The sequence below is a fragment of the Aptenodytes forsteri genome, unplaced genomic scaffold (assembly GCF_000699145.1).
Source record: "Aptenodytes forsteri isolate BGI_AS27 unplaced genomic scaffold, ASM69914v1 Scaffold23, whole genome shotgun sequence".
Lineage (NCBI taxonomy): Eukaryota > Metazoa > Chordata > Aves > Sphenisciformes > Spheniscidae > Aptenodytes > Aptenodytes forsteri.
In genome coordinates, this window is record NW_008796043.1 from 6,060,540 (window position 1) to 6,075,267 (window position 14,728).

The 14,728-nt window shown below is 40.6% G+C and overlaps 1 protein-coding gene across 1 annotated transcript in view; it reads right to left on the reverse strand.

Moving 5' to 3' along the window:
- The window catches only part of LAMA3 (laminin subunit alpha 3), a 122,638-nt gene that overhangs the window by 58,458 nt on the left and 49,452 nt on the right, over positions 1-14,728 (reverse strand). Inside the window, exons 22-30 of the mRNA XM_019473746.1 lie at positions 14,553-14,652; positions 13,933-14,089; positions 10,835-10,973; positions 9,089-9,231; positions 7,641-7,741; positions 7,375-7,528; positions 5,820-5,980; positions 3,469-3,577; positions 1,235-1,332 (exon numbers count right to left, since the gene is read on the reverse strand). Coding sequence (XP_019329291.1) covers positions 1,235-1,332; positions 3,469-3,577; positions 5,820-5,980; positions 7,375-7,528; positions 7,641-7,741; positions 9,089-9,231; positions 10,835-10,973; positions 13,933-14,089; positions 14,553-14,652 — 1,162 coding nt within the window. The remainder of the gene's footprint in view (positions 1-1,234; positions 1,333-3,468; positions 3,578-5,819; positions 5,981-7,374; positions 7,529-7,640; positions 7,742-9,088; positions 9,232-10,834; positions 10,974-13,932; positions 14,090-14,552; positions 14,653-14,728) is intronic.

A 14,728-nucleotide genomic window follows, 5' to 3' on the forward strand; every position in this document is an offset into this window, starting at 1 on the left:
CCCCTTCCCCCATTTTACTCAGAATATAAATGCGCAGGAATGCAAAATACCTTTGGTGCGAGGACAAGTATCTTCAGTCTTAGAAAGCTACTCTGAGTTGTAACACTCTGAGCAGGAGAATTAAAGCTGCGATTCAGTGCTATGCATGCTTGGAAGCCAAGTACAGTCACATGCTTTTATCCAATTTACTCTCCAGATTTTTCTGCTTGCTATTTCAATTCAACCATTGTATTAGAAACTACCGTCTGGAAAACTATTAGACATAGTCACCAACGCTTTCTGCCTCTGAAGTCCTGCAAATGACATTCACTTTTACTTTGAGGCCCTTCCCATTGCCAGATCAGTAGGAACAAAGCCTTGGGAATAGCATCACGAGGGACATCCTGGGGAGTGCAACAGGAACTGAAATGTGGGGCTCCCTAATTTGGAAGCTGCAGTGATAGTTTCTCTCTGGCCCAAAAATTAAAACATATGGAGACGGGAAGACCTTCAACAGGACGGAGAAAGTGCTCTGCAGAACCCCGAACTAACCACTTGGGAAGTGAAAGTTCAGGTTCAGATGTTCACAGCAAGAGAAGAGCCATCAACCTGGGTCAATCAAGCTGTATATAGGTGCTCTAATTACTGGTCCTATACAAGTATAATGGAGGAGAAGGATCACCTGGCGTTGCTGTGCGGGGTGAATGCTGAGGGCACACCTACCATATGGGCCCCACGATGAGATAGACAAGGGAATGGCTTGTTTGTGAAGCGGTTTACATGTTGAGTAGTTTGATGCTGCCAAGTTGAGCTGGCGGATTTGTGCCTGAAAGGGCAGTCACATCCCCTACCTAATGACAAATTAAAGCCATTTTGGAACAGCTGAAGCAGTAACGTGCAGAATGAAACTCCAGATGGAGCGGTAAGCATTTCAGGCCACTGAAGTAGCAATGTTTCTCCAGCTTGGACACCTATCATACTGGACGGTGTGTGAAAGATGCATGTTTTCTAACGCATCAGCACTCAGTAGTTCAGATGGGCCAGGAAGAGGCTAGTATTAACAAAATCCTGCGCAAAGGCTGTCTAGATTAACACTAACACTTCGGCTTTTTTACAAATACTACTTCACAAAAGTGGCCTACAAATCACCTGTGAGTCACTGAGCAAAGGGTCATTCAAAAGAATTAAAATCCCATTTAGTCTGCCTTTCAAGGTCTTCTTCAGAAAATACGAAGGATAAGACCAAGCAAGTTACCTTCCGTCATGGGCACTCCTGTAAGCAGCTATGCACTGTACTTTAGGATCCACATATTCTGGAGAAAATTCGTCAGCTGATATAATACAAACCTTGTGCTGAAAAATAAGCACAAGGCACAATTAACAATTAACACTGTAAATAACAGGGCCAGGCCCGAACAGGGAGGATGAAGCCTAATTTTAGCATGGGGAGACCTGAGCCCAAAGCCATGTTCTGTCATGGACTTCCCACAAGATTTTGGATCCCTTTACCTGCCTGCACCTGAATGCCTCCGTGCTGAATAGCATTTTTCTGTCCTTCTCAGGGCAATGTTGGCTGTTCAGAAGTTAAATAAATTAAAACGTAAGTAAACATATGGTAGTGGGAATGACAGAAGACCAGCTCGCGGGGTCAGAAGCTAGGCAAGCAGTGTACAGAGATGGGAGGGAAAAGCCCTCATGTGTGGTGTTAGAGACTTTTGGACCCTGGGGGAATTCCTAGACCTTCTGCAATGCAGGCATGAACACTTGCTAGCACAAAGTCCGTAGGAGTGAGTTTCAGTGACACCCGGATTTCTCCCAATAGATTCAGAACTCATTTTAAAAGCCAACCAGACCTCATATGATTTTTTTTTTAAACTAAAACTAGACATGAGCAAATGAAGCTGTGGTAGTCCTGCTGTAGCCATGGTGATAAGGACGTAAGTGAAGGCTTGTGGGTAGACACAACAGTTTGTACTAATAAAATATATTACCTGCACTTACAAAATACGTAAGTGGAGGTTACAAAACTTGCGCATGAACTACTTGAAAAGGAGATAAAAATGCCTGATAAGCAGTAAGATAACGAGCACCATGTATTAATAGAAATAAAAATTGCATAGGGAGAATTCATTAATGTGCAAAGTGATTCAGTTTAGAAGCAGGTCCTAAGGGAGCTCAGCTTGTGTTTTAGCAGTAGCGAGCAGATACTAGAAACCCTTTGTAAGCTAGAAGGCAGAGTGCTAAAAGTCCCCTTCCTGGGCAGCAAACATTGTGCCTATCCTGCATGTAACGACCCACAGGACTCCAGCCCATTGCAGCAGAACAAGGGTAGACTCTGAAGCTCTGAACTGCACTTTATGAGCGGCTAAAACGTTGCTGTGAAACATGGTCTGGGTTTAGACAGCTCGTATGCATCAGTGTGAGATAAAGACTATCAATATATATCAATAAAGACTACCAATATATATCAATAACATATTCAGAGAACGAAAACTAGAATTTAGAAATAAAAATACAGACATTCTTAGCACAAGAGACTTCTACATGTGGAGATACAGACTAATAATATCAATGTCTTTTGGATAGGGATCTTGTTAGCACCGCAATTGCTGCAGGGAGCCAACAGACAGTTTAAATGGTATTTGTTCACACTGAACACTGCCTTATGAAATGAAGAAAGCATGTATCACTTGTAAATCCTAATAGTTCCACGAAATTAGTGTATGTTTATAGCTGGGTTTCAACTCTAGATTTTAACCAACTGTGTAACTCGCCTTGTGTTTCTAAAATTGAAAACAGAAACAGAAGAAAATTCAGGCTCCAGAAAAGTGTATTCCTTGTGTGGCCAAAAGAGGGCAGTGAAGGTTTTTTATTCCAAGTATTTAAAAGTTCTATCATTTCTAAAATGCATTTATTACCTGAAATTTTGTAAGAGAACAAGAAAATCCCATGTGGGTTTTGAGGATTCAAAAAAAGTGAAAGTTAAAGGAAAAGAAATATAATGATGAAGTATAAAAGCTACCAGCAGATTTTTCATTTAAAGTTTACATGTAGAAAAGAGAGAGGAACTGAAATAAAGAGAGAGTCGGAAAAACCCTTGCCAAGAAAGGCAAATTTGTAAGAGAAAGAAAATCCCATATGGGTTTTGAGGATTCAAAAAAAGTGAAAGTTAAAGGAAAAGAAATATAATGATGAAGTATAAAAGCTACCAGCAGATTTTTCATTTAAAGTTTACATGTAGAAAAGAGAGAGGAACTGAAATAAAGAGAGAGTCGGAAAAACCCTTGCCAAGAAAGGCAAATTTCTGTTTATCTTTGAAACTGACCAAGTTTGACTCAGTATTCTCTGAGTATATATAGAGAAACATCTTCAAGCATCTAATATACATCCTTTCACACATTACCATAGAGCATGTGAACATAGAGAGAAAAGTATCTCTCTTTACCTGAGAACAAGTATTACAAAAGGGAAAAGAAAACAAAAACTTACCAGAAGAAAATTAATTGATGATGCCTTAAGATGTATCTTTGTATCTGCTAGAAGGTCATAGACTGCAATGCGATTCCTATCGTCAACTACAACGCTGCGACAAAGGAACCTGAGACAGAAAGCAGGATTAAAATTGAGCCCGCTGGCATTGCCATGTCGTTTATGCTATCACCTAGCTCAGGTGCCTAGCTTTTGGCTAGCCTCACCACTGGTGCCTAGCCGTCCTGCTGGATCATAAGTAACCTTTGGCCACTGGTGAACATGCAGTATCCTCGCTAGTGAGATAAAGGATGTACCATGTACAAAATACTGCTTGTCTTTTGTGGGTCGACCTACTCAGAGCCCAAACCTCCAGACCTCAGCTCAGATCTCCATTTGAGCTACTGCTTGAAGTAGGATGTGAATAGACAGGTACACATACATGCTATCTGCAGATGCTTCCAAGCTGTGTAACATGACATATAACTAGTATTTTGTGCCTGGACCGTGCTCCTCGAGGTGCCAGCACGTACCAGCTGCTGCTTTCCACTACTGCCACGCGCCGTTGATGGTGTGGATCAGCAGCTCTCGCCCACACAATGGCAGTTGAGCAAGTCTTGATTTTAGGAAGCCATCTGTACACTGAGATACTCCTCAATACAAGTGAAAAAATGTAGGTCTGCCTCTTATGGACTATCTTCGATTGGCTGCGATCTTTGCTAAAGACAAATACATACTAAAGAGAAAGAGTCTTGAAAAGTCTTGAAAGTTTGAACTCTGCCTTGTTCAGGGAGCATGACCCCTGCAACTTGCCAAAAGTAGCAACAGTTCCCTTTTGCTAAAGAGAAGTTGTCACATAAGGGTCTAATTTCTTTTCTTTCTTCTGCGCTTCTGCTCAGCTAGGCCAGCCAGCACGCCGTGGGTGAGACGCTGTAACCACTGTACAACTGTTTCTCTATTTCTCCTCTAGGAATCAGAGAATGAGAAAGCTTCACTCTTGTTTAGAGCACAGCTCAGAAATAGGGTCAGCTCAGGGCCAAGGACATTTAAGACCGGACAAATATAGGTCCCTTATTTGTGATTTGCTGGAAGCTTGCAATGTTTTATTCTCTTACAGTGTTTTATTGGGAATAATCAAGCTCACAGAGCTATAACATGGCCTGGCACAGTATTTTCCTGATTCTACAAGTTACTTTTATCTGCATGTACCTGACTAGGTCATTTCTTGATTTTTTTTTTAACAGAAGAGACTTGTAGCTTCCTGCTTAGGAAAGATGACACAGCAACTTACTTGCAATGTGACTATTAGCTTGATGCAGAATGGCCGCAGAAGGGATTTACTGCATTGCTACATTAAAGTAGCAAGGGCTTTCTTTGTCTTTTCATGAGCGAGTTCTTAGTGTATCATATGAACAAACAAGTATGTTCAAAATTAACCCATAAAATGTGTTTGGGGGAAAAAAAGCAATAAAATGGAAGATTTATAGCAAGTCGTTTGGGGCTCAAAGTGGTACATAACAGGCTAAAATAAGAGCTTTCCCCAGCAATAACCTGACAAGGTCACTGCTCCGTATAGCTCTGCTCCGTATCACAAACATGCTGATGAAAATGATTTTTCTTACTGGGCAATTTCATCCTGGATATCCCTAAGCCTCCAATCTGCCAAACACTTGGCTCACGGGAAAAAGGGATGCCTGTCTGTAGTCCCCTGGCACTGGGTAGGCTCTCCCAAGGGCACAAACATCTGCAGGATCACAATCCTAATTTGAATCATAAGCTGAAATGCTGAAGTGTTAAAGACAATCTCGCTCAGGACAGACAAAATCTGTTGTGCAGAAACATCTGCAGTAACCTCAGTAGTCAACAAGGACAAAGAAGCATTCGGCTGAAGACCTTGCCTACAGCCTAAGAGCCTGTAGGCTCTTAGAATTTCAGAGAGACATTCATACTTCTGCTTCAGCAGATCTTGTTAGAAATGGTGGGAATACTCTTGTAAAACTGGCTGCTACTTTTTTATAGCCAAAGCCCTTGGACACGCTTTTAACTAAATAAAAACACTGCAGGCATTTGCAGAAAACAGTGATGCTCTTTCACCGGACTCCGAGATTAATAGCTTATAAGGATTTATGAATGTACATAAGAAAAGTAACCCTTTGTATAGGAAAACAGTTTACTGAAGCAGTCGCAATATTTAATGAGCTGATGGCACAGAGATAATTAAAAATCTGTACAATACCCACAGAGTCATGTACTTGCTTTTAAATCACCCTAAAATTCAGTCTATATAGTAAAACGGATTCCAATATATAAAAAGTACAATTATATCCTAAATGCTCATTTATTCACTTAGTGATTACTTCAGAAATTCTTACCTGTATTTACAACTGTATATTCTCACTCTGCCTTCAGTGACAGGTCCAGGGCTATGTATTACTACCTCGGCAGTGTATAACCGATCCTCTTCATTGGCATATTCAAAAACCAGAACGTAGCGACCGACTTGAGTAACATTTATGGTCATCTGTAAATTGACCTAGGTCAAGATCATTGAAAAAGAAAAAAGCCATTAGATTTTTCACTCCCTTTCTTGCAGGAAGCTCCCTTTTCCTGCCCTGCAAGCCAACTGGTCAGCATTAGTCCAGGGCCAATCCTGTAATGTCTCAGCAAAAGACATCCAGCAGAATGGAAGCAATGCTTATAAATATCACTCTGTCCACTGATAAGAGTCAACCAAGTTCAAGAAACAACTGCCATTATAACAGTTCTAGGAAGGCTGTAAAATAATCCTAGGAAATGAGCATATTATTATTTCTCTTCTCCCCAGTAGAAAGTACCAGTGAGGAAACTTTAATGATACTAAAAAATTGTCGCTATCATCTCTAAGCTATCTTTAATAACATAAAAATTGAGTCTACTTCTCCACTGAAAAAAGTATTTCCAGGAACACAATTCCTACTACAGCAGTGCTGTATATTGATTCCCTACAAAGAGTGAAAGCACCTTCTCCAGCAAACAGCCAATGCCACCTTCTGAAGCATCAAGTTTTTCTTTTAGTTTACCTGCACAAATTGGTCAACACCATATTGATGCAAAATACTTAGAAGTAGTTGCATGGAAAGTGCTGTGGTTACAGAGGGGTTTTGCTACAGTTGGCTATATAATTATTTTCAAATTTAAACTGGTTTTTCTCAGTATTTCCGTAGGCTACGAACACTTGAACACGTAAATAATTCTGTCAACAGCCCTCTTGACTTCACTGCAATTATTCATACCAGGAAAGTTTTGCACATACATCAGTGATGAAGCACCAGGGCCTGTGGCATGTAAGTATTCTTGTTGCACTTGGTATTTTTAAAAGCAATATCCAAGCACAGTAATAGAGGGCATAATCATTTTACATGTAATTATCATGTACTTGATAAAATACCTTATTTTTACCAAACACACTTCTAGTATAACTCTTCATTTCATGAAACGTATGTTTCTCTTTCAATGGACCTACAGCAGTGGCGTAATTGCTTCTGCTTGTTTTTTGGTAAAGCAAATATTTTACGTAAGTATAGTTATTTAAGAAAAAAAAAGATTGAGAGTGATGTATGTACACCATTTCTGCTGACAAACCATTATGCCATTTCTGCTGCAATTAAACAGTATGCTGAACAAGCCAGTATGCCTAAAGCAGAGGGATTTTTATTTAATAACATACTTTTGTCAGAGTGAAATGTCCACTCTAGTCACAGTTATAAATCTGCCTACACTGATCCGTTGACACAGTTCTGTATAAAACGCAGAACTTGGCGCAGAGTCTGTTTTAGGGATGCGTTACGGATCTGCAAATCCTGAGCTGTAAATCCGCAACCGTTTTAGTCCAGTAGGTTTATAGTCAACAGTGCAGATGGGACTGCAGTTAGCAGGCAGGAATCTGACCTCTCTTCCACTGATACGGGTCATCACTGGTTGATCAGGAGTTGGCTGTTGCACAGGTATTCTTCTGTATTCTCCCCCATGTCTGAAATACGCTGCCTCTGAACCAAGGACACAGGAAAATCTGCCCAATGGCAAATGCTGATAGAGCAAGCAGCTTACACAAAAAAAACCCAGACAAAACACAGGATTATTATTGTTTTCAAGTGCAGCAGGATAATAATAAAATAATCCACGGCACTGGTTTATTCTGTAGCATATATACTGACTGCTCTGTTGAAGCGCGTCCTGAATAGGTGCAAGGCTCTGTAACTTGTATCTGCAAGATGGATGCTTCGTAGTAATCACTAGGTAACAGCACCATATAATCCTAAGAACAAAGAATACAACAAATGCAAGACCATGCAGAAAATTACAAAAGGAACATCTCTACACTTTCACAATGTAGCAATGAACAAAACCAAGCACATAAATAATTTTTACAGAGGCTATCTGCAAGACGTGGATTTTTTTTGTTGTTACATGGGCCAATAACATCAGAATGTGTCTCCCTAACTCTATTTATACCTTCATAGAGATGGGACAAAGGCAGCTGCCCTGTGAGCAGGGAAACCCTGAAGCCGCTCTCCCACCATGTGTTGTACAAGACAGTGCTCATAAAGGAGCCTCCCCACGGCTTGGTAACACACAGCCAGCCGGGTGCAGTTTTCACCCATGAGCACAATCCACATGCACACAACTCAGCTCTGCGTGACTCCACGAGGGAGATTCGTGTATCCCAGGTGACTTTATAAAAATATTCCATGTAATCTATTAAGCTGTGCTTCAAAAGCTGGTATATTTTTGCTCTGCCTTGCCTACTTAAATTAACATATTAAAGCTTATTTATAAAAACTGTTATTGTGAGAACATGCTGGGCTAAGATGATTAATAAATTCCTTTTCAAAGGTATTAGTAAAAAAACCAAGCACAGTAAGTACTGTCACTTTCAGCAAGAAATATGTTTGCAAGCTCTTTAGTAACATTTTATGTGGTATTCCGTAAATTTAACAGAGCCCCAGGCTTAATGACTAAAGACACTGGCTACTTGTTAACCCTATACAATATACATATGAATTTCAGTCTGCTGTCTTTGTGATCACACGTTTAAGGTTTTTCATAAATGATCACCTCAAACTATTTGTCTTTTTATAGCAATTTCTCAGAACCGTTGTCAGAAAATTTTTCAGTTTTTCAGTGAGTGAAAGGAGAGTAATGATGGGAGGATAAAAACATTTAGAAAATGACCTGCTAATCATGCAGCCCATCTTATAATACTTTTCTGAAGAATCTTTGTCAAGAAACTAAGGCCTTGGTCATCTGTGGCTGAGCCAAGCTTTAGATACGACATCTGATATGTAAGAATTATGAATTTCTGTGAGCATTTATGCTCAACCAATTGTGCTATATGTTAATATTACTTTATCCTTTGAAGATACAGATTCCAGATAGACTTAAAGTCTGTAAGCGAAAGAAAAATTAGAGCAGGTGAAAGTCAGAGAAGAATAAAATGAAATAAGAGGCAGAACTGTAGATTTTCATAATGATATTCTGCTGTTGTACTCTTTTCACTAGTGTTGAATTTCAATTGCTCGCACGGTTCTTCCCGGCAAATAACTCCAGAGTAGTACTATCATGACAGCCTTCAAGCACTTGTTTTCCTCAATTGTTTTCTTACCAAGAGGACTTCCTCTGCCATTATACTGACAGTCCACGTGCCTGGAACCAGTGAGAAAGGCTCTGTGGAGCTTTTTCCTGGGATTGTGACAAAAGCGGGCTCCTTGCTGGGTGGGAAGACAAACTCTTTGCTCTGAGCAGCCCCTGCCAGCAAAAAAAAAATCAAGCAAAAAAATAAGGGACTGTGTAAAATGCGTCTACTTGCTTAGTGTGCTGGACTGATGATTTCATCCATTAAACTTGATCTAACAGGAGCTGATCAATGCTTTTCTGTCAATACGTATTAACAGAGCATTCAACCACACACAGTGAGCTACAGAGCTATGCAGTGGTTGTTGTCTTTGTTCTTATTAGTCTTGAGCAAATTGGTTCAGAAAGGCAGAGCTCTGCCCCTGTAATGGCCAGATTTGCAATATTCTGAAATGCTCACTTCTTCAACTTTCCCCTTCCATTATTTTGCATTCAACCTGTCTCTGCACTGACTCACAATATGTTCAGCTGACACAAGGCCTCTTCTCATGCGGCTTTCAGCCAAATATTTCAGATACTGGAGGTTCTCAGTAGCATCTAAAATGTTTAGCTACAGATAGTAACTGAAGGTAACTTCTGGGCAGAGTTGATGTACAACAGAAACGTAGCTGCGATATGCTTTATCAAAGAGAAGTCGTAAGGATCAATTGTTATGAATATTAAAGGTTTCCTCTTTGAAGCCCCTGTGCACAGACAAAAGCTGGTTCCCTGCCTCCCAGGCAATATAAGCCAGACATGACCACAGACTGCTGCCACTCTGCTGAGTGGTATCTGTGAAGTCTTCAGTTTTGACTCCTCCGAATTACTAAAAGAATCTATGACTAAACTCCATTAGCTCCCATCAGTGTGCTGAGGTTAGGCATAATAAGAGATAATCCTGCATATGGGCTTGGGATGCCTCTACCATTCAAAGGATATGGAGTACTTATCTTTTATCAGAGCCCAAAAAGCATCACATGCTATCGAGGTCTGTAATCAGAGCTAACTTGGTAGATTGGATTCATCATTAAATAAATGTTATTCATGGAATGAAGGCAGAAGCCACTTTTAAACTGAAATATTAAAGGCAAGTAAACCAAAATAAGTGCTGTTATCCCTTCTTTAAAAGCTTCATAAAACACACAGTTCAGAGCTTCCAAGTGCAGAACTGAAAGTACTGAGTTTGGCAAACATTTGAAAAAACAAATGTTGATTACTACTGTAAGCAGGGGTTTCATGCAAACACAGCCACATCAATCACACGGCAAAATATATTAGGAAAAGCACAAAAGCACCAACACTGTTAAAAGCGATGCATTTTCAGCAACATTACAAATTTGACTTGGGTGCACCTTGAAAAGGCTCCTCTGATCTAACATTCATCTGATCTGTTGCGCCGTTGAGTTGCACCTACCTGTTTCAGGCCGAGACTGACAAGCAGATATGCGACCAAATAATGTTTCACCTCCAGGGTTAATATACCTCAGGATAATGCGAAATAAGTAGAGGTTTGATTTTTCCACATTCAAAGTTATCCTCACTTCATTCTGAAAAATGGAAGTTAATAAACAAAAACAGCCGTAAAGTGCTGAATAGAGGAACAGTTAGAAGCCATGCAAGCAACATACTAAAGTCCTACAAGAAAAACGCACATGCAGACAAGTATATACTGGAATGGCAATGCTGGTGTATGACAGAGGAAGACAGGCAAGCCTAGTGAGAAAATTAATTCACTTACAAGTATAATTAGTGCCAAAATGCTTTCCCTCAGCAACTGAGATCTTCCCTTTAGAGCTTTTTGAGCCCAGGCTGACATAGCGGAGGACTAGGTAGAAGAGCTTAGGGGAAGCCACAGTGACAGGCACAACCACCTCTGGCTGGGAAAAATAAAAAGAAAGGGAAAAAGGAGGAAAGGAAAGTATATTACTTGTTACTAGCACCCAGAGAAAGAAAAACCATTTGGCAAAGATAAACTCCATAACAGAAAAGAAAGGCTTGGGCAGCTTACAGAAGAATATAGAACAAAACCTCCTGTGAAATAAAACTCTTGTTGAATAACAGCTTATCCAGAAAGGCACAGAATTGCTGAACTAACATGTGTGTTGATATTGCACCTTGATACATGGACAGTATTTTACTGTTGTTCTCCCCTCCCATGCCATAAAGGAGGCATATGGTATCAAGGGTTGTCCATATTCCTGGCTTCCCAAGGAACAGGCCAGAATCCTTGATCCTAGTCTGAGATCACACACAACGCTCCACAGCATGCAGACGTCTCAGACCATCGCTGAAACTTCTGCTCCTCCACCAGATCCTTCCGTTTCTTAGAGATGCGATACAATACATGACTCTCTTTGCCCTGGGGCTGAACTGACACCTCTGGAGCCAGGCAGTTCTCGAGCCCACAGGAGGCTGCATTCACACAACCCCCATTATTTAGTTTGCAGAGCAACAGAATCGGCAGAGATGTGTTCAAAGGTTGGTGGTGGAGTAGGAAAAAATAGGATTGGTGCAACCTCAAGGGTTTGGCTTCCTTCCTTCCATCCTAAAACCGAAAGCTCCCCTCATAATCCAACTCCCACCTGTTCACCCATCACAATCCACTCGCTGTCCCTTTCCAAGATGCTTGTGGTACAGTGACCTCCGCACCACTGTGGTCCATTCTGCTTCCCCAAATGCACACAAGTTTTCTCTGTTCCATACATTTGAGAATGGAGCGCAAAGCCTCATTTTCTCTTACTCCTAAAAGCTACAACAAATGCAAGATTGCCAGCTCCCATAGCTGCTCTCAATGTATATTTCTCAACTCCGTCATCGTCCCAGAGACCTCCACCTTCTTAACAGAAATGCAAAGCAGAAAGCAAAGACAGACATACGACAGATGGCAGGGCTGAGAGATCTACAGAGACTAGATAGCTAAAATCTAGGTGATTGCAGAAGGGCAGTGGACCAGAATGGACGATACAGACAAGTAGGGGAAGGTTTTACAAGTGTTGTTTTAAATGGAGAAGGATGACTTCTGAAGGATACTACATGGATAAGATAGGCACTGAGGGAACACTTGAAAAATAGATAAGAACAAAAAAGAAAAGGCAAAAGAAATAAACATGCTTCAGGAGATTTATCAAAATGGTTTCTAAGCTTTTATGGAAAATCTGGAAGACACAGTGAAGGGAGAGAAAGAAGACATATGTGAGGAATAAGGGAGGAAGAGTTGTCGGCCCCCGGCTTCAAGAAAAGGCAGAGAGTGGGGAGAAATTATTCTTTGAGCTCTGTCACAAACTTAGGCAACTCTGGCCAGTGCTTTAAAATCCGAGCCCGACTGTCAGCTTCTCAGTCTATAATGAGACACCCATGTCAGCAGCATGACAGGGCACCAGTGATCTCCACTGAGGTCACACACAGCCTATTTATTTCACCACAAAAATTTTTAATTGTACTGAAATAGTTTCTTTTCACAAAAAGTTGTTACATTAGCCTTTTGTGTGGCAGATATGGTAACACTATTTGTCTTCTACAAAATAAATGTCAGGACGATTATCAGGGTCCTGCAAGACACAGAAAATCGATGTCAAAATTAGGAAAGTTCCTTGAAATGAAGAACGTGAGACTATCATCTCAGTTATGCAAGGATCTAACTAAGGAGGGCCTGGAGCTGGCAATTACTTACATGAGTGAAAAGCTCTATGCAGGTAAGAAAAATAAGGCACACTTTTAGCAAGAGTAGACACTAAGGCCTTTCACTACTTCTTTACAAAATGCCACTGGATATGAAATGCAAAAAGCAGCTGAGTTAGAAAGCAGAAGTTAAGAAATCATAGCTACTGGAGAGTTGCCTTCATTTGTGAATGTGGAGTAATTCTGAAGATTCAACAAATATGAGCTCTGGGATAAAAAAAAACCCAGAAGAACAAAGAGGAGAGAGTGACAAATGAAGAACAGAAAGGAAATCACTATGCTTGTGCAATGGTTACGTGCTTATGTCTCAGTCTATAGTGATCCATTAGTCCTTGGACAACTTACCGAGGCTGGACACAACTATACCAGAGTACTACTTTTAAGAAGAGAGAAAATCCCATTTATTGCTCAAATCTACTGTTTTAAAATCCTGGTTCACTTGCTCAGCAGTTCAATCAGACAGGTCCCTTCTCACACAATTAAATTACGGTGACTTTCTTTCTGTGATTTACTTATTCCCCCTGCTGTTGTTTAGTTTATTTGTAGACTGTTATGAGACTGAAAGAAAAGTTGCCAATATGCTACTGCTCAGAGCTTCTTTTACTGATTCACACATTTTCCTGTTTGCTGTAATGTGAAGGTATCATTCCTAATAAAAGTTGGCACCTTTCTCTTCTTCGCCCAGTATAAGTTGCAAGTGTAAGAAGACTTCAGTGACAGCACTGTGATGGTACCTGAAAATCTTATGGATACAGACTGCCATGGAATTGTGTAATTCAAATTATTTAGCCAAGCATCAATCTTCTGCTGTTTCCGCTGTCCTTGGCATGACAAGAATTTCTGCGCTTAGTATTACAGACTTTAAAGCTATTAGTTCGTTTCTTTACACCTATTGCAAAATGCGTATTTCTCACAAAAAAACCCTCAAAGAACATTTCTGAAGAACACATGTTTGCACAAGCAATGACCAACTTACAATAATACCAACAATCACTAATCCAAACAGCGACACAAGTGCCAAAGGGTTCAGATTAGTGAGATCCTGTCCTTTTTTTCTGGTTTCTCCATGACCTTGCACACACATAGCAGTACTACAGAGACATACATACCTTACACTTGTGTTTTCACCCCAAAGCCTTGAGCAAAATACCAGCTTACTTGTACAGAGGACATTCGGGCATATCCTCTCCAGCTGAAGCTAGGAAATTCCTGAGGATCATAGCCAAACCGAATTTCCCTTCCCTTGAGGGTAGTACCATCTTCAATCTCAAACTTCATGTGGTGCAGATCAGGGAAAAAATAGGTTTTTTCAGGCCTTTCAAGGAAAAAAAAAACAACAAAGAATTACCAGTCGCTGTATGGTCTAAATCTAAGAGCATAAAGCAGTGGAAGGGAGGTGACCTACTGATGACTGAGGAATCCTGATAGCAGCTACTGAATTCAAAACAGCTGGTAAGATGGATGTAATGAGAATTCTCTTTCCAGAAGGTTTTACAGCTTACATACGTTTTCCTATATAACGCTTGATAGATATATAGATACACATGCAATACTATTGCAAAACAGGTATTGGTTATTTAAGGAACCAAGTTAAAAAATCTTATTAAAATAACAGAAGAAAACTGCTCAGCAAAATTAATATAGACAACTAATACAATTTACCAGCTTATTTATCAACAAATCCAGAATCTCACGTGAAAGGATAGCAAGGGACTTGTGGGCAGTTTCAAAAGAACTATGCTGAAGCACGAGCTATCAGGAGCTACAGCCAGACTCACTCCCGACAGGCCGTCCCCACGACGTGAGCCCTGCACTGGCAGCCACCCAAGGGCTCGGCACACGCTGGGCTGAGGGATCCTCCAACATCACACTGGCAGCCTGTCAGGCAAAGAGCAGAAGCCAAATATCCCATGAGAAAAAAAGTGATGAAAGTTATTAGAAAACAAACCTCGCT